The sequence below is a fragment of the Megachile rotundata genome, chromosome 3 (genome assembly GCF_050947335.1).
Source record: "Megachile rotundata isolate GNS110a chromosome 3, iyMegRotu1, whole genome shotgun sequence".
Classification (NCBI taxonomy): Eukaryota; Metazoa; Arthropoda; class Insecta; order Hymenoptera; family Megachilidae; genus Megachile; species Megachile rotundata.
In genome coordinates this window covers 8,287,793-8,307,614 of record NC_134985.1, presented here as the reverse complement: position 1 = coordinate 8,307,614, position 19,822 = coordinate 8,287,793, and the positions used below count along the sequence as shown (strand labels likewise).

The 19,822-nt window shown below is 34.6% G+C and overlaps 2 protein-coding genes across 5 annotated transcripts in view; one reads left to right on the top strand and one right to left on the bottom strand.

The window, feature by feature from the left end:
• Positions 1-32: 32 nt before the first annotated feature.
• Positions 33-6,142, top strand: LOC100884004 (esterase FE4). The gene is made up of 8 exons (XM_003704751.3): positions 33-437; positions 778-1,066; positions 2,742-2,927; positions 3,542-3,741; positions 3,817-3,973; positions 4,951-5,277; positions 5,341-5,485; positions 5,940-6,142. The coding sequence occupies exons 1-8, from the start codon at positions 213-215 to the stop codon at positions 6,073-6,075; spliced, it is 1,665 nt and encodes a 554-aa protein (XP_003704799.3). The 5' UTR covers positions 33-212; the 3' UTR covers positions 6,076-6,142.
• Positions 6,141-19,822, bottom strand: part of LOC100882703 (uncharacterized) — a 96,126-nt gene continuing 82,444 nt past the window's right edge. For 3 of the 4 annotated variants that reach the window (XM_076529764.1, XM_076529766.1, XM_076529765.1), the window contains 8 exons: positions 15,608-15,949; positions 14,759-15,053; positions 11,869-12,010; positions 11,591-11,790; positions 11,209-11,361; positions 10,308-10,431; positions 8,101-9,106; positions 6,141-6,884 (listed from right to left, as the gene is read on the bottom strand). In XM_076529764.1, the coding sequence (XP_076385879.1) occupies positions 6,652-6,884; positions 8,101-9,106; positions 10,308-10,431; positions 11,209-11,361; positions 11,591-11,790; positions 11,869-12,010; positions 14,759-15,053; positions 15,608-15,949 (2,495 nt within the window). In that variant the 3' untranslated portion in view covers positions 6,141-6,651. The remainder of the gene's footprint in view (positions 6,885-8,100; positions 9,107-10,307; positions 10,432-11,208; positions 11,362-11,590; positions 11,791-11,868; positions 12,011-14,758; positions 15,054-15,607; positions 15,950-19,822) is intronic. The other variant, XM_076529767.1, reaches the window with a different exon arrangement.

The following is a 19,822-nucleotide window of genomic DNA, read 5'->3' as shown; positions in this document are numbered from 1 at the left end:
ATAATCCCGTTGATCCCGACGTTATAACAAGACAAACTTCTATTTGGAATACTAATAAAACAATTAAAAAGTAACAAATTTATCAGTGAATAATGATTAACGTATATTCATTGTTACAAATCGCGTAAGGCTGTGGAAAATCGAGTCGTTTAGATAATACATCCCGTGACGTAACCTTCTCATATCAGCAATTGAAAAGCTTAAATAAACATATGATCGCAGTGCGAAAACGGTTAGTGTTCGATGTACACGCTCTATGCAGAGTACGTTGGACTGTTGTCAAATTTGTGAAAACGTTAACGATGAACGAGCCAATAGTAACCGTAAAACAGGGCAAATTACGAGGTTGTGTTAACAAAAGTGTTTTGGGACTATCGTACTTCGCTTTCACGGCAATCCCATTCGCTAAACCTCCTGTTGGAGAACTGAGGTTCAAGGTAAACTACTCCTGGAATTACTCGACATTTGCATAAGTCATACATTAATTATGTTCTACAATTACATTGTATAACACGAATTATTTAACCTATATCAATATTATTATTATTATGAAGTAGTTTAACATAAGACAATCATAGAAATTACAAAGAAAATACATACATACATTTAGAAAATACATTTAGAAATAAAATAAGTTTGTTATTTTTTGTAATTGCCTTTTTATTTCTTCTGTGGGACACAGGACCCTGTGCCAGTTGAACCATGGACCGGAATTAAGGATACTTCACATAATCTTATTTTTTGTAATTGCTTTTTTATTTCTTCTGTGGGACACAGGACCCTGTGCCAGTTGAACCATGGACCGGAATTAAGGATACTTCACATAATCTTAGCTATGCTTGCACACAACTAGAGGAAGTGGCACCTTACAATGTGATCGGGACAGAAGATTGCCTCTATTTGAATGTTTACACGAAATCTCTTAATCAATCGAAGCCTGTTATGTTCTGGATACATGGTGGTGCATATGTCGTAGGCACCGGCGGCTTCAAAGTCAAGAGGCCGGATTATTTAATGTCGAAGGGTGTTGTTCTAGTTACGGTTAATTACAGGCTCGGCGCACTCGGTTAGTTTTATCACTTTTCGGGTTGAATATGGAATAAACAGGAAATGCGTTATTTATCTGCGTGGTTGAAAAATACTGCAATATTTCATTTATTGAAGTTGCTTTTATTGCATAGTCGACATTAGTCGTGATAAAAGTAGACTTCGGAATGCAGATAAGATATATGTTAGAAACTAAATTATACTAAATTTGCACATTTTTGTATTATGATATTTTAAAACCACAAGTTACTGGTTTCAAAATTTGGGACTTTATTTTAAATTATTTAATTTTATTCTTGGATTCAAAATTTTTGGTTTACCTGATTTCTGATTTGTTGAATCCTCTAATTCTGATATTTCCAAATTTTCAGATCCAAAAATTCTGAAATCCCAATGTTAAATATTCTCAAATGAGCAAATGAGCAAATCTTCAGATTCCAACATTTTTAGATCCCAAATGAGTAAACTTTCAGATGTCAAAATTCTCAAATCAGAAAATCTGCACATTTCAAAATTCTCAAATGAGCAAATCTTCAGATCCCAAAATTCTCAAATGACCAAATCTTCAAATTCCCAAATTCTCAAATCCCAAAATTCTCAAATGACCAAATCTTCAAATTCCCAAATTCTCAAATCCCAAAATTCTCAAATGACCAAATCTTCAAATTCTCAAATGACCAAATTTTCAAATTCCAAAATTCTGAAATGACCAAATCTTCATATTTCCAAATTCTCAAATTCCCAAATTCTCAAATCCCAAAATTCTCAAATGACCAAATCTTCAAACTCCCAAATTCTCAAATTCCAAAATCTTCAGATCCCAAAATTCTCAAATGACCAAATCGTCAAATTCCCAAATTCTCAAATTCCAAACTTCTCAAATGACCAAATCTTCAAATTCCAAAATTCTCAAATGACCAAATCTTCAAATTTCCAAATTCTCAAATTCCCAAATTCTCAAATTCCAAAATTCTCAAATGACCAAATCTTCAAACTCCCAAATTCTCAAATTCCAAAATCTTCAGATCCCAAAATTCTCAAATGACCAAATCGTCAAATTCCCAAATTCTCAAATTCCAAAATTCTCAAATGATCAAATCTTCAAATTTCCAAATTCTCAAATTCCAAACTTCTTAAATGACCAAATCTTCAAATTCCAAAATTCTCAAATGACCAAATCTTCAAATTTCCAAATTCTCAAATTCCCAAATTCTCAAATTCCAAAATTCTCAAATGACCAAATCTTCAAACTCCCAAATTCTCAAATTCCAAAATCTTCAGATCCCAAAATTCTCAAATGACCAAATCGTCAAATTCCCAAATTCTCAAATTCCAAAATTCTCAAATGATCAAATCTTCAAATTTCCAAATTCTCAAATTCCAAACTTCTCAAATGACCAAATCTTCAAATTCCAAAATTCTCAAATGACCAAATCTTCAAATTTCCAAATTCTCAAATTCCCAAATTCTCAAATTCCAAAATTCTCAAATGACCAAATCTTCAAATTCCCAAATTTTCAAATTCCCAAATTTTCAAATTTCAAAATTCTCAAATGACCAAATCTTCAAATTCCAAAATTCTCAAATGACCAAATCTTCAAATTTCAAAATTCTCAGATCCCAAAATTCTCAAATCCCAAAATTCTCAGAAAAAGAGAACTTATTTATCTATCAATGTATTAAAATTTTAAAAGGTTTCTTAAATCTGGGCCACCGAGTAGCGCCCGGTAACCAAGGAGTGAAGGATTTGATCCTTGCTCTGAAATGGGTGAAGGAGAACATCGCCAATTTCGGAGGAGATCCCAACAACGTTACTGTTTTCGGTCCAAGTGCCGGGGGAGCGTTAACTCATTACTTAATTTTATCACCACGCGCCAGAGGTAACATCATTTATTATCATGGTTTTGTTTAATTACGTTTGATAAGATTACGTCAATGTATATATGTGAATCTCCAGAAAACGTGTGCGATTACAATGGAAATTTTGAAACGTCACTAAATCTCAAATCTTTGATCAAATCTTTCCTTTCGATCATTTTTTAACTAATTATTTGCTTATTTAATTACACGTAACAATGTTTAAAAAACGCATTTAGAATGAAAATTTTAAAACTTTGTTAAATCTTAGATTTTTAATAAAATCTTCCTCTTTGAACATTCTTTAAATTTTCCACAAAATTTGAAACAAGATTTTTTAAATTAAGATATATATTTTTTTTCAAAATAAAAATCAAGTTAAATTTTTTGAAACAAGATTTCATTAAATTTCGGATCTTTGATGAGTTCTTTTTCTGTGATTATTTTCAAATTACTTATACTTCTTTACAGTTAAAAAAATGTCTACTACTAGAATGTCTACTACTACTTAAATCTCATATCTTTGATGAAAGTTTCTTCTTTGACAATGTTAAAACATTGCAGTACAATAAAGAAAGTTCATTCCAATTAAAATAGACACCCTATATATCACAAGTTTCTATATCTATTTTCTTAGGTCTTTTCCACAAAGCAATAATGCAAAGTGGATTAGCAACATGTCCTTGGACCTACAACCAAAGTCAGCCTGACCGTGGATTCAAGCTAGCGTCGCTCCTCGGCAAGGATTCCACAAACGCCGAAGAAGTGGTGAAATTTTTACGAACCGTTCCTGTCGCGGATATCGTTAAGGCTACCGCTTCGATTTTAACTAAAAAGGCAAACAGTTTTTTTCATTTAATCTGTTTCACAATTTCAATCAAACTATGAACACGCTTTTTTTGTTTACGTTAGGAGACGGCTTCTTTTTATTTACCGTTTGCACCTAACAGCGATCAGGTTGCCGATGATCCTGTTTTACCGTTACCGATCGAGGTGTTGTTGTTGAAGGATGTCGATATTCCTGTGATGATTGGTTATACCTCTCATGAGTTTATTATGTTCTTCAAAGGTAATTGTGGTGACTGTTTTAGGGTATTTATATTCGTAAAACTATTCTATATTTTTAAATTAGATTTCTGTGTTAAGTTTTAAGGTCCCTATACTTTTAAATTTTTAGATCTCTATATTAGTAGATTATTGTATTTTGAGGTTTTAATGGCTCTAGAGCTATGTATACATTTCTAGATTTTCAGATCTATGTATATCTAGATTCCTATATTCATAGATTTTTATATTCTTAGATCTCTACATCCTATATTTCTATATTTTTAAGTTCTTACGTCTCTAGATTACTATTTTGAGTTTCTCGCATTCCTAAATTTCTGTATACGTAGACTTCTACACCCCTAGATTCCTACATACCTAGATTTCTATACCCTTAGATCTCTACATCCCTAAATTTATATATTTCTAAATCTTTATATCTCCAGATTACTAGTTTGAATTTCTCACATTCCTAAATTTCTGTGTATGTAGACTTCTATACCCCTAGACTCCTACGTACTAAGATTTTTGTACCTTTAGATCTCTACATCCTTAAGTTTATATGTTTTAAGATATCTACATTATACATAAATATATAATTAGATATTCTATATAATTTCTATAATAGTTAGATTCCTATATAATCTCTATACACCTGAATATCTATATCTCTAAATCTCTTGATCGTTACATGGGGATATATATTCCTATATCTTTATATACCTCTATTCCAATCTAGGAATATAATAATGTACTTGACACTGCACTATTGTAATTCATAAAGTTCCATCACAACTCTATACAACCTATCATTTTATATTCAACCATTAAAACATAAAATTCTAAAAATAAATTTCCAAAAATCCAAACAAAATCAAGACTTCAGTCTCTAGACAACCAACTCATTGCAACAGAAGAGTTTCTCAGTGATACAGCATATCCATTAATCTTGATTATCAACGAACATTGAACTTCAACTTTTTACTGTCATTTGTGTTTCAGAAAACACTGAGGAGGCTATGAATAGTTACAATCGTTTCCTACCACAACATGTGAAGAACCTCGCCGCGACGAGGAACCTAAGTCCCGAGGAAACCGAGCAATTATTGAAAACCGTCAAAGAAAAGTATTTCAATGGAGAACCAATTAGTCAGAAACACGTTAACCAAGTAATAGAATTTTTCGGGGATGTTTACTTCACTATCCCAGCGAAATTAGCTGTGGAGGATCGAGTGAAGAGAACAAAGGCACCTACGTATCATTACAAATACTCTTATGTTGGAAAAGAAAAGACGGCTACTGATTTGCTTGTTAAACGTCTTGTTCAAGGTAATTGTAATTTATTCTTTGATGGAGTCATTAGTTAGGTGTCTAAGAATGAATGTGTTACAGGAGCGTCACACGTGGACGAGGTGGCGTATCTGTTTTATTTGCCGCTTTGTAAGACTGATGCTGCTGAACCACCTGCGGTTGGCACGAAAGATAGAGTGACGTTGGAGCGAATGACTTCTATGTGGACCAATTTTGCTGCAACAAGGTATATTTTTTGTGTTGGATACGATTGTGATATAGAATAGTAGCGTGATAGGTTCTCTTAACAGACAGAATTTTCTGATATTCAAATTTAAAAACTTTAGAAACTCCTAGATCTCTAAAGTCCTAAGTCTTCAAATCTCCAAATTCCTAAATCTTCAAACTCTTGAATCCCCAAACCTCCTCTACCAACATACTATATTTCTAAATTCTTAAATTTGAAACCTTATAAATACCTGAATCACCTTACAATTGCAATATAACTAGAGTCTACGCTTGTTAAGTCAACTTCAAATCCACACATGTCACTGTCATTGAGAAAGTATTTGTATCTAATTTTACATGATTGCACAACTATTTGCATGTTTCATACAATTTACATTAAAGAGAATGACGTTTACATTAAACTTGTAAATTGCGATTAACATTACTAATAATAGAATTTGTCAAACTTTCAGTAATCCAACGCCAACACACGATGAGTTCGTGAAAACCACCTGGGAGGCCGCAACGGCAGACAAGCCTTATTATTTAGATATTGGCGATGAATTGCAACTGTTAACAGTACCTCCGCATGTATTAAGCTCTAAGTAAATAACGCGACAAAATAGAACATGGGTGTAGGATAAACGCTTGGAAATAAACGTATCTTTTATAAATACTTTTTTAAATTCATATGTAATTTCTTACGATAAATACATGTAATCGCTTCCTTATGTTCAGAAGAAAACTAAAAAGGTGCGTACGAGGTGAAATAATAAATACGTTATTATATCTATGCTTGTAAAATGTCAGTGACAGCTATTTACATTGCGAGAAAAATTCACGAGCATCCTACACGAAATCATAATTAATGTATCTACACGTGAGTGTTAAAAATTAAGGTAGCAAAAAATTTTGCAAGTCTCAGGACAAAAAAAGAGAACGAAACTAGGGATTAATATCGGGGATTTGTGGCCAAAGTTGGCTGATTAGAAACGTTTAATAAATACGATAACGATACGTTCTAAAGTTCAACTCGTTATCTCGTCGATTTCGTTCTCTTTCTTTTTAATCTTCGATATAAATTCGTGAATTATACTCTAATGGACAAGACATGTACATACATTTCGATTCTTAGAAACTAATTATTTCCTGTCGGGAGAACACAAAAAACGTGTTTTACGAGAATTATTTGTTCCAGAAAGCGAAGGCTTTCTGTATTCTCTCGTTTTGAGGCTTCGCAGCCACCACGGTGACCGCAGGATAGGTTCGCTGAGACACTTGGGGAACGTTCGTCGGTGTTTTCGATTGTGCCGCCTCTTTTTCGAATAATTTCGCGGTTCGACTCACGTTTCCGGTCGGCACGAACTTGCTTCGGACGCGTCCGATTAGTAACCTTGGGTCCTCAATCTCGGTGGCCACTGTAAACAATAACACATTCGTTAATATTTATATTTCTTTAGGAATATTTATTTTTATTTGCTATTTAGTCGATTACTGGAAGCTTATGTAATAGCAGATCATTGAAATGACTATCATAATTTGTTCAAAATTATGCTTGTTTTCTTTTGTTTCATTACATTTTATACTGTATAGTTTTATCTGTGAATATTTAAGTGTTCTAGTTATTTAATTTAGTCAAATTTATGCTTGTTTTCTTTTGTTCCAATACAATTTTATATTGCACAGTTTTGTCTGTGAATATTTATTTGACAAATGACTGGAAGCAGATCATTAAAATGATCATTATAATTTAGTCAAAATGCTTGTTTTCTTTTGTTTCATTACAATGTTACATTGTTCACTTTTGTCTGTGAATATTTAAGTGTAGTAATTATTTAACAATTTGTAGAGTGAGAACTTATTGGATAATGATTGATCATTGAAGCAGTTGCAATTATAACTTAAGTAAGATTATGATTTTTCTTTTCTCATTTTACAAATTCTACATTATTTCTTCTAATTTCTTAATAATTATATCTGTTCAATATTTAATAAGTTGAAACCAGAAACTCATTACATGATGGAAGTTTATTGAAATAGCTGCAATTATGATTTAGGTAAGATTATGATCTTTCTTCGTTCTTCAATTTGTGAATGTTTAAGTATGTTCCTTATTTAACCGGTTGACTGAAAGCTTATTAGTGAAAATTAGAACATACCATTTATAATTCATTTAGTAACAAGTATCAAGCTTTATATAATTATTAATGAATTGAATTTTATTAAATAATTAATGAGTGTGCAGTAATGAGGTGGATTGGTGAAAGAACTATCGAATCAAATTTTTTAATTTAGAAACTTGAGAATATGGAAGATGGTAAAAATAATTTAAAAGTGTAGAAATTGTAGAAATATAAAAATCTAAGTTTCTAAGAGTTCAAATTCCCAAATTCAAAAATTTAATAAAATTTACTTGTTAAAAAATTCCCAAGTTTCCAAACTACATCAACCCTCCAAATTACTCACCCCAATTATCCCATCAAAAATCTTACCTTCATCTGCAAACATCTAAACTCTACTGACCACATCTCACAAAAATCCTTGTTTCCAAAATTATCAAAACCAAACTGTACCTACCACATCTTACAAAAACTTCAATTTTAAAATTACAAAAGAAAAACACGTCAAACACACCTTCATGCTGTCGATTAATTTCACGCGAAGCTTTAGTCACGTCACCAGCTACCTCTCTTCCTTTGGCACATTTCTTTGGCTCGCAGGCATCGGAACCCTGTTGACAGTTCCCTTTATCCCTCTGTTCCTTCCTGTTCTCAAACTGTTCCACCTTCTTGGACACGCTTCTTCCGTTACCATTCCCCTCGCCATCCTCCTCTTCCTTGATCGACGAAATGCCAACTTCGTTCACGTGCTGCGACGAGGAGGACATATTCGAGACACAGTCCCCAATGCCGGAGTCCCTGGAGTCACCCCTGAAGACCCTTTTAAGCTTCTGCAAACTGCTAGAATCTGGATCCTTCTCCTTCGAAGTCTCCTCTCTCTTCTCCTTCCATATTTTGCACGTCTCATTCTCCTTCGGTCGTGTGACTTCATCGAAGTAATCTTCGTTGCAGGTGGACGTCGAATAAGTTTCGAAGTTGGTTCTTTCCGGGTCCAAGGTCTTCACGAAGAGTGTCTCTTCCTTGATCAAGATCCTCTCCTCGAAGTGGCATCGCGTGATTATCTCTTCCTCCTCGATCTTCTCCATAGGAACTGGCTCCTCCAAGTGAGCCTCGCGGATCGTGTCCGCGCAGGTATCGCTTTCAGGGATCTCTTCGGATCCATTTTCACGGGAACACGATCCAGCGTGATCCCAGGTCGGTTCGGTTTTCAGGGACGACTCGTCAAGGTCCGACGGGACTCGTGTTTCGTCAGAAGCTAACGTTTCTTCCGGAGAGATGTTCACCTCTGTCTTATAACAGAAGTACACGTTTTGAGCGGACTTGTTTGGATCTGCATTGTCGGGTTTGATATCGGGCTTCTTGGAGTCGGGCGATGAGTCGAAGTCGATCGAGCGCGGAGAATCGATCGGATTTGGAGGCTCGGTGGTGGGGGAAGACTCGGCTGTGGCCGTAGGACTTCGTCTACTGTTCGCTGAGAGGATTGCCATCCTTCCTAGTGCACGAATGGCGTTTCCTGTTTTCTGTGCGGAGCACACGGACACGCGACAGCGATCAAACACATGCGGAAGTTAGTTTTTATGGGTTCGATTGCACTCTTTCGCTGGGATAGTTAACCTAGATATTGTTATTGAGCCAGTGTTTGAGGTTAGAAAAGAAGAGTCTGTGTATGGAGCTTAGGAATCTTTAGATTTAAGAATCTTGAAATGTGATAAGCGTAAAATGTGGGAATTTTGAAACTTTGCATTTGAATTAGAAAATGTAGAAATTTAAGAATGAGAAGATCTACAAATTTGGAGAAGAATAAAAAAAGGTTATGATAGTGTTAAAAAAATGTAGCACATCAAAATTAAAATTTATAAAACCACAGCGAAAGAGTTAACCAAAAAAACTATTTAATAATGTTTACTACTTTTTTATAGCTTTGCAAATTATTCGTGTTTGGTAGAAGATGGTATAAATTATATTTGACTATATAAATATTACTTATGTTAATTGTGTCTGAAATTTACAAAATAAAAAAATATAATTTTATTTAAAATTTACAAAATTGAAATTTTACCATCTTAAAATTAGACAAGCTGTTACAAATAAAAAATAAATGAATAAAATTTATTTTTAGTTTGGTAGATGATATTAATTATATCTTCTAAAATTAAAATTATTTAACATTATCTGAAATGTTCAATGTTGAAAATAACCTTGTCTGAAATTTACAAAATAAAAAAATATAATTTTACTTAAAATTAAAAAAATTGAAACTGTACCATCTTATTTGAAATTATTAAAATTCTACAAGCTTGTGACAAATAAAAAATAGCTAAAAAGAATTTATTTACAGGGTCTAAAAACATCCTGTAAGTGTTCTTTAAGAAAATTAAACAATTATTTTACTGAAATTTCTGAAATATTTTTTAAAATTTTTAACAGAATAAATGAATCTATATTGCAAGATAAAATCAATTCTATATTTGGGTTTAATTATAAGAATTACTACAGCGTATATTCCTCGAAATAACGAAACAATAAAAACTGAATTTAATTTCCTGAAAAAGTTACGTAATTACGATCTGATACCACAACACGAAGAACTTACAAATTCCTCAGGATCTCACGTCACCCGTACTTACCTTACATTATATCACGCTCGGTGAAGCAGAACGGTCTAACATAGCAACAAACCGTGCAAAACGCATTAAATCAAGTTTCATGATCGATTCCTACCTGCCACTTTCTTCGTACGATGAACTTTTTCAGTTTCTCTGTCGGCAAGGCTATCCTGCTCATTGCTTCAGCGTGTTGAGCCATCCATGGATGTTCTAGACATTTTCTTGCCGACATTCGCAATCTGTTAGGTCGAAAAATATGTTTTATCTTACTTCAAATTAACGATATGACCCACTTATAGAGATATGCTATAATAAATATTGCTTGCAAGATTCAATAATAAAGGATAATAGGATGTGTAGGAAATTTGGGGAGCGATTTGGGGACGTTGGAATTTGGGGACGTTGGAATTTGGGGACGTTGGAATTTGGGGACGTTGGAATTTGGGGACGTTGGAATTTGGGGATATAGCGATTTGGGGACGTAGCAATTTGGGGACTTAGGAATTTGGAGATATAGCGATTTGAGGATGTAAGAATTTGAGAAAATTGGGATTCGGGAATTTGGAGATATAGCGATTTGAGGATGTAAGAATTTGAGAAAATTGGGATTCGGGAATTTGGAGATATAGCGATTTGAGGATGTAAGAATTTGAGAAAATTGGGATTCGGGAATGTGTAGGACTCGGGACACAGGTTTTCGAGGAAATGGAAATTTTAAGATATAGAAACTCAAGAATATGGATAACCGGTACATAGCTCTTCTAAACACATAGATCAGCTTCTTCAAGCGACAACTCGTGGGTTCACATCGGTAGATATACTCTTTATACCTAAGTCTAAATATTTCTATTGTATATATCTAAAGATGATACATTAAGGTAAAACGTAAATATCATCAGAGACTAATCATATAATATAACAAATGTACATTTTGGTTATTGCATAGTGCACTTGTCTGTTTGAATGTGATGAGTGAGTAATTATACATGTATTATTGAATATTATTGAATACGTACTCCTTTCGTTTGACGAGCAAACCACTAATGAAGTCCTTAGCATCGTTCGATATTGCATCGAAAGCCTCGTCCTCGAGATCGTAATCAGCACGAGTGATGTTGGCGAACGTTTCGGCATCGTTATCGCCCATAAATGGCGACAGACCGGTTAATCTGAACATTTGTATTCATTGATACTTAACGAACGTTTAATAAAAGTACTCTACCATTTATCTTACATTCATTGTTTTTATATAATAAGTTGATTAATAGGATTTGGATATAATAATACGAGTTTAATCATCAGCTAACTAGAATACCGAATAGTAACTATTTAGCTATAGTATTTAGTAACTATTTAGCTAAACTATTTACTTAGAATACCGAATATTTGATTACTTACAAAACATAACAGATCACACCAACGCTCCACATGTCCGATTCCGTACCAATCGGCTCATAATTAATAATTTCCGGTGGAATAAATTCTGGTGTACCAAAGAGAACCCTAATTGGGGTGTCGGGTTTCAGAGTTTGAGCCAAACCGAAGTCAATAAGTTTAATCTGATGAGAGGTTCGTGTTCTACACATTATATTCTCCGGCTGCAAATGTAACAATTATTACCAAAAATGTTTATATAAAAAAATTACTTAAACCTCATCAGAAAAATGTGAGTTTACCTTCAGATCTAGGTGCACCACATTGTTTTGATGCATGTATTCAACACCCTCGCAGATCTGCCTCATGAAGAGTATACTGTCCCTTTCTGTGAGGGTGAAATCGTCAGCTACAACCCTCTCGAACAGCTCACCCCCAGATATACTGTAAATTCATATAATAATATAATTTATATAATGTTCATATACAGGGTGTCTCACAATTATGTAGGTCCCTTAAATGGGAGATAGCTGACGTGATTCTGAATAAGATTTCCCTTTGCAAAAATGGGGTTTGAAGCTTCGTTTTTGAATTATTAAGGAAAAACACGGACCAATCAGAGCGCGAGGATTATTACGCGTTGGATTACTAGGCATTGGTTAACTACGCGTTAGATTACCACGCGTCAGATTTTTACGCTTAGAATTACTGCACGTTGCATTACTACGCGTTGGACTACTACACGTTGAATACCCACGCTCTGGATTACTACGCGTTGGATATCCACACGCTGGATTACTACGTGTTAGATTACCACGCATTAGATTCCTACGCTTAGAATTACCACGCGTTGCATTATTACGCCTTGAATTACTATGCGTGGAATATGCACGCACTAGATTACTATGCGTAGGATTACTACGCGTTGCGTTATTACGCGTTGAATTACTATGCGTGGAATATGCACGCACTAGATTACTATGCGTAGGATTACTATGCGTTGCATTATCACACGTTACATTACTTCGCGTTAGGTTACCACGCGTCAGATTCCTACGCTTAGAATTACCACGCGTTGCATTACTACGCGTTGGACTACTACACGTTGAATATCCACGCTCTGGATTACTACGCGTTGGATATCCACACGCTGGATTACTACGCGTTAGATTACCACGCATTAGATTCCTACGCTTAGAATTACCACGCGTTGCATTATTACGCGTTGAATTACTATGCGTGGAATATGCACGCACTAGATTACTATGCGTAGGATTACTACGCGTTGCATTATCACACGTTACATTACTTCGCGTTGGGTTACCACGCGTCAGATTCCTACGCTTAGAATTACCACGCGTTGCATTACTACGCGTTGGACTACTACACGTTGAATATCCACACTCTGGATTACTACACGTTGAATATCCACGCTCTGGATTACTACGCGTTGGATATCCACACGCTGGATTACTACGCGTTAGATTACCACGCATTAGATTCCTACGCTTAGAATTACCACGCGTTGCATTATTACGCCTTGAATTACTATGCGTGGAATATGCACGCACTGGATTACTATGCGTAGGATTACTACGCGTTGCATTATCACACGTTACATTACTTCGCGTTGGGTTACCACGCGTCAAATTCCTACGCTTAGAATTACCACGCGTTGCATTACTACGCGTTGGACTACTACACGTTGAATATCCACACTCTGGATTACTACACGTTGAATATCCACGCTCTGGATTACTACGCGTTGGATATCCACACGCTGGATTACTACGCGTTAGATTACCACGCATTAGATTCCTACGCTTAGAATTACCACGCGTTGCATTATTACGCGTTGAATTACTATGCGTGGAATATGCACGCACTAGATTACTATGCGTAGGATTACTACGCGTTGCATTATCACACGTTACATTACTTCGCGTTGGGTTACCACGCGTCAGATTCCTACGCTTAGAATTACCACGCGTTGCATTACTACGCGTTGGACTACTACACGTTGAATATCCACACTCTGGATTACTACACGTTGAATATCCACGCTCTGGATTACTACGCGTTGGATATCCACACGCTGGATTACTACGCGTTAGATTACCACGCATTAGATTCCTACGCTTAGAATTACCACGCGTTGCATTATTACGCCTTGAATTACTATGCGTGGAATATGCACGCACTGGATTACTATGCGTAGGATTACTACGCGTTGCATTATCACACGTTACATTACTTCGCGTTGGGTTACCACGCGTCAAATTCCTACGCTTAGAATTACCACGCGTTGCATTACTACGCGTTGGACTATTACACGTTGAATATCCACGCTTTGGATTACTACGCGTTGGATATCCACACGCTGGATTACTACGTGTTAGATTACCACGCATTAGATTCCTACGCTTAGAATTACTACGCGTTGCATTATTACACCTTGAATTACTACGCGTTGAATATGCACGTGCTAAATTACTACGCGTTGGATATCCACATGCTGTATTACTACGCGTTGAATTATTACGCATAGGAATACCACGCGTTGCATTACCACGCGTTGCATTACTACGCGTTAGATTACCACGCGTTGGATAACTACGCGTTATCCGAAGCTCCCGCTCTCGCGTCTGCGCATGCGTAATCCTCCCGCTCTGATTAGTCCGTGTTCTTCCTTAATAATTCAAAAACGAAACTTCAAATCCCATTTCTGCAAAGGGAAATCTTATTCAGAATCACGTCAGCTACCCCCCATTTCAAGGACCTACAGTTGTAAGACACTCGATATAATAAACAGGGCTAGCATAAACAAAAACGGAATACATTATGACAATTTGTAGAGGGTGTATAAACTTGACGAGTTTGTGCTTCTTTTTATATGTATATCTTTAATATGTGTACGTGTAACACCTCTGAATATAATACCTTTCACAAGACGAATTACTTATTTAAACTAGTCCTGCATATTTCACAAAAAGAAGTTGACATAAAACTTCTGGTTCACATAAAAGTGTATTCCACAAAAATAAAGTACGTTGTATAAAAAAGAAGTACGCAAAGAAATCTTCATAATTATTTACTTCATTATAACACAACTATAGCAATATTTATTACAAAACTGAATAACTACAAAATGAAAGAAAATAGAAAATGAATGAAAATAGTTTTTGAACTCACTATTCGGTGACCATAACAATTTCCCGAGGACTCTCGAAAGCTGCAGCGAGAAGAAGAAGCTTAGGATGCCGTAGCACATTCATGATCCTAATTTCTTCTCGAACCTGCTCCCTGTCCTTGCTTTTGATCGTCCTTACAAATTTCGCGGCGAAATTCGTGCTCGAAGACTTTTCGACGATCCTTTTTACAACGCCGTATCGACCTTTTCCTAGTTCCTCTAGAACTTCGTAACGGTCGTTGAATAATTGTCCATCCTCCATTTCTACGAGTCGAGCTTCGAAGGGTGGCACGAATTCTTCGACAATTAAAAAAGATGGAATATCGTCAGTTCCTTAATACGAGAGATATTTTAAAGATAAAGTAGTTTGCAAGTTTGGATTTTTTTGGGAGTGAAAGATTTGAGGATTTTAAGGATTTTAGGTGTTTCAAGGATTTTAAGGATTTTAGGGGTTTCAAGCATTATAGGGATTTTACAGGTTTCAAGGATTTGAAGGATTTTAGGGATTTTAGGGGTTTTAAGAATTTTAGGGATTTTAGATATTTGAGAGATTTTAGGAATTTTGGGGATTTGACATTTAGGAGTTTGAGAAGTTAGGAATTTGGGGATTTAGTAGCTTTGGGTGTTAGGCATTTGGGAACTTAGTAATTTCATAAATATAAAACTTTGCAAATTATTACAAGAAAATTTAAATAAATTCATAAACTTGAAAGTGAACTAATTTACAAAATTATAAAGTTAAAATTAAAAAATCTAAAATTGAGTGAATTTGGGTATACAGTTTATACCAATATGTCCATGTATGTAATTATTAATAATTTATATAATATGTATTTTTCTTAAAAATTTACCTTCTTCATCATCCTGTAAACACGTCTCTCCTTCCTTAGGGATTCTAACGAATTCAGACTCGTCACCAGGTTCACTGACTCCGTGTATGTTCTCCGCTCTTACGCGAAAACGATATCTTTCCCCAGGCGTTGGTGTATTTATTCCGGAATCTGGTACCGTGAGACTCAAGGAGAGACAAGATTCTGCGATCCTCGTCCACGTGTTTTCACCGGCGCGGTTCATCTCTACGGTGTAACCGGTAACCGTGCAACCTCCGTCGTATGGCGACGACCGCCAATTTATGGTGGCAGTTCCTGTAGAACAGCATACGGTGGGAATACCCGCTGGAGGATCGGGTGGTCCTGGAATTAATTTATTAAATTAATACATGATAAATTGTTAAGCGTGAAAGTGTGGTATAAATCATATTTCAATTCATTTGTTGCTGGATTATGTTTTTGGCTTTCAAATTTTAAATGATTAAATATTTGTGGATAATACCTAAATTACTACATCTTCAAATTCTCAAGTTGCTATATTCTTAAATTATAAAATTTTTCAATTCTCAAATTTCCAAATCCTTAAATTTTCAAAATTTTAAATTCGACAGTTCTCCAAATACCTAAATTCCTAAATCTTCAAATTCTCAAAGCCAGTTCTCGAATTCCCAAATTTTCATGTTCTCCAGCCCTCAAATTCCCAAGTCCTCAAATTCCCGAGTCCTCAAATTCCCAAATCCTCAAATTTCCAAATCCTCAAATTCCCAAATTCTCAAATTCCCAAATCCTCAAATTCCCAAATCATCAAATTCCCAAATCATCAAATTCCCAAATCCTCAAATTCCCAAATCCTCAAATTCCTAAATCCTCAAATTCTCAAATCCTCAAATTCCCAAGTCTTCAAATTCTCAAATCCTTAAATTTTCAAAATTTTAAATTCGGCAGTTCTCCAAATACCTAAATTCCTAAATCTTCGAATTCTCAAATCCAGTTCTCGAATTCCCAAATTTTCATATTCTCCAGCCCTCAAATTCCCAAGTCCTCAAATTCCCGAGTCCTCAAATTCCCAAATCCTCAAATTCCCAAGTCTTCAAATTTCCAAATCCTCAAATTCCCAAATTCCCAAATTCTCAAATTCCCAAATCCTCAATTCCCAAATCCTCAAATTCCCAAATCCTCAAATTCCCAAATTCCCAAATTCCCAAATCCTCAATTCCCAAATCCTCAAATTCCCAAATCCTCAAATTCCCAAATCCTCAAATTCCCAAGTCTTCAAATTTCCAAATCCTCAAATTCCCAAGTCTTCAAATTTCCAAGTCCTCAAATTCCCAAATCCTTAAATTCCCAAATCCTCAAATTCCCAAATCCTCAAATTTCCAAATCGTCAAATTCCCAAATCCTCAAATCCTCAAATTCCCAAATTCCCAAATTCCCAAATTCCAAAATTCCCAAATCCTCAAATTCTCAAATCCTCAAATTCCCAAATCCTCAAATTCCCAAGTCTTCAAATTTCCAAATCGTCAAATTCCCAAATCCTCAAATCCTCAAATACCCAAATTCCCAAATTCCCAAATTCCCAAATTCCCAAATTCCCAAATTCCCAAATTCCAAAATTCCCAAATCCTCAAATTCTCAATTTCGTAAATTGCAAACTTCCACCAAAAATTCTTAAATTCCAACTTTAAAATTCCCCAAATACCTCAATCACTAAATTACTAAAAATATTCCTCCTTCCAGAATCTACTTGTCCAACCTTAATTAACCTTACAAATTACTCGACCATATCAAATGCTTACAGACCGTCACCAATGACCCACGCGGCAGTAAACACGACAAAAGCCTTGCTCCGCACAAAATCGTTCTACCGTTATTTTTCTTTTCACGACACTTTTTATAAGTCGCCAACAAAAACTGTCCCTATAGGACAATGTGCTATATGAATGTTTTCAAATTATAAACAAGCACTTTTTAAACTACATATACTACTTTCTCCTTCATCCTGTTTTCATGATATGTACTCCGTTTGATCGTTAACACGCTCTACAACACGTGGAGTAATGAACGTTACATGTGCATATAACACGTGGTGTTTATTGCTCAAGCTTTTTAACATGTATGCACATGTGTGTAAATGATATGTGCAAGAAATGTTTAATTGTGAGACTGGATTTTTATTAATATTTTTAAGTGAATTGTATATTTGTACATATGCATATGTACATGTATGGCGAGGTGCATAGGTATGTACATGTGCATATGTGATACATGTGTATGAACATACACGTTCATTTGTGAGTAGATACATTAAACATGTGTAGGTATGTATATATGCATGTATGTGTACGTACATAATACATGTGTGTGTATGCACATATGTATGCATAATACATGTGTATATATGAACATACATGTACATGTGAGTATAGGTACATTAGACACGTGTAAGTATGTACATATGTATACATACATGATACATGTGTTGCATATACATGTACGTACATAATACATGTACATGTGTGTATGTACATATACATGTATGTAAAAGAACGTATACACATATCCCTATACATATACATATAATACACGTATATGTACCTACATATACCACACATGTACATGTACACAACAAATATACATGACTGTGTATATAAACCACACATACACAGTGTTAATTTTGAACCTGCCACATAGTATCAAAATATTCTACAATTAAAAATAATAAAACATATTAAGTATATAAACATAATAAATGCTTCTTGACATAAAATTATTACAAATATATTAAAATGATAAATGACTGGTTTTCTGTTTGACATCCACTCCAAAGGAAATGAATATTAAGATAAAATTCAATTTAACAACCACATTTTACATTTACTAAATAATAATTTCTACATTGTTATTAATTTTACAGCACTTTGTCACTATTTACATAAAAATGAGCTTCATGTACATAAAGAAACTTTCATACAAAAGAACTTGTGACACATTAAACCTTCATTTTAACACACAAATCCTGTATTTTTTGTTTGAAACAAAATTTCATTGTACATATGGTTTATTTCTTAAAAACCGCATTGTAAATTTCGTAGATATTAACTCAAATAACAGACACTTTAATTAATTACCCATTATTCCACTTGTTTTGAACAGTAAACTTGTCGAAGACGATTAAGAACTGCACAGCGAAAATCTGTTTAAAGATTGAACAGTCATTCTATCGAAAGACGAAAAATCGAGCTTAGAACGCGTTAGGAGGCGCGCTTCTTCGTCACTGGTTCGCGGCGCCGAGACCCTGAGGAAAGAGGAAGAACAGAAACAGATGGTGGAGAGGGAAAAGAATGAAAGGAGGGAATGAGGAATATTATTGCGCGACACGTCACGTGAGACTGTCGTCTGCCTTGTACATAAGAAGAGGAACTGGACCGTGTGACACGCGTTTACGCACGTGGAACAATGGGTGTTTCGTTCTAAATTGACACAAAGAGGCGCGGGAAACCGCGGACGAAAGCAAATGGTGGATTTTATGTGCTCCAATGTTCTTATATTCTTAAGTTTCATTTCTTTCACTTCTTTTTTGCTTCTTTTCAATTTCTTTAAATTCTCAAATTGAAATTCAATTTCGGTTGGTCTTTAATTCATTTTTTTATTTGAAATTTGAACATTTTAGGAATTAAAGAATTTAAAACGTGAAGGTTAAAATATAGACAATTTGGGTATTTGCAAACTTTGGCAATGAGAGAATTTAATAATTTGTATATTTTTAAATGTAGAGAAAATTTGAGAATTTTAGAAGTTTGAGAATTTTGTTTTAAAATTTTTTTAGTTTGAAATTTTCTAATTTGAAAATTTGCAGATTTAAAAACTTGCAATTTGTAGAACTTGACAATTTGAAATTAAAACATGCGAATTCTAAAATTAGACAATTTCAATATTTGCAAACAAGACTTTGTAAAATTGAAAATATGAAAATTTAAAATATTCGAAAATTCGAAGATTTAGAAATTTTGTCTAAATTAAAAAAAAATTTGACAATTTCAATATTGGCAAACAAAACTTTGAACAACTAAATATGTGCAAATTTAAAAATTCGAAAATTCAGAGATCTAGAACTTTGGTCATAATTTAAAAATCCTGAAAATTGAATAATTCATGACATCACTAATTTATAAATTTTGAAACAGTATTTCCTCAAAACCCATAATCCCTGGAAATTTCCCTTGCTCAGCGCTAATG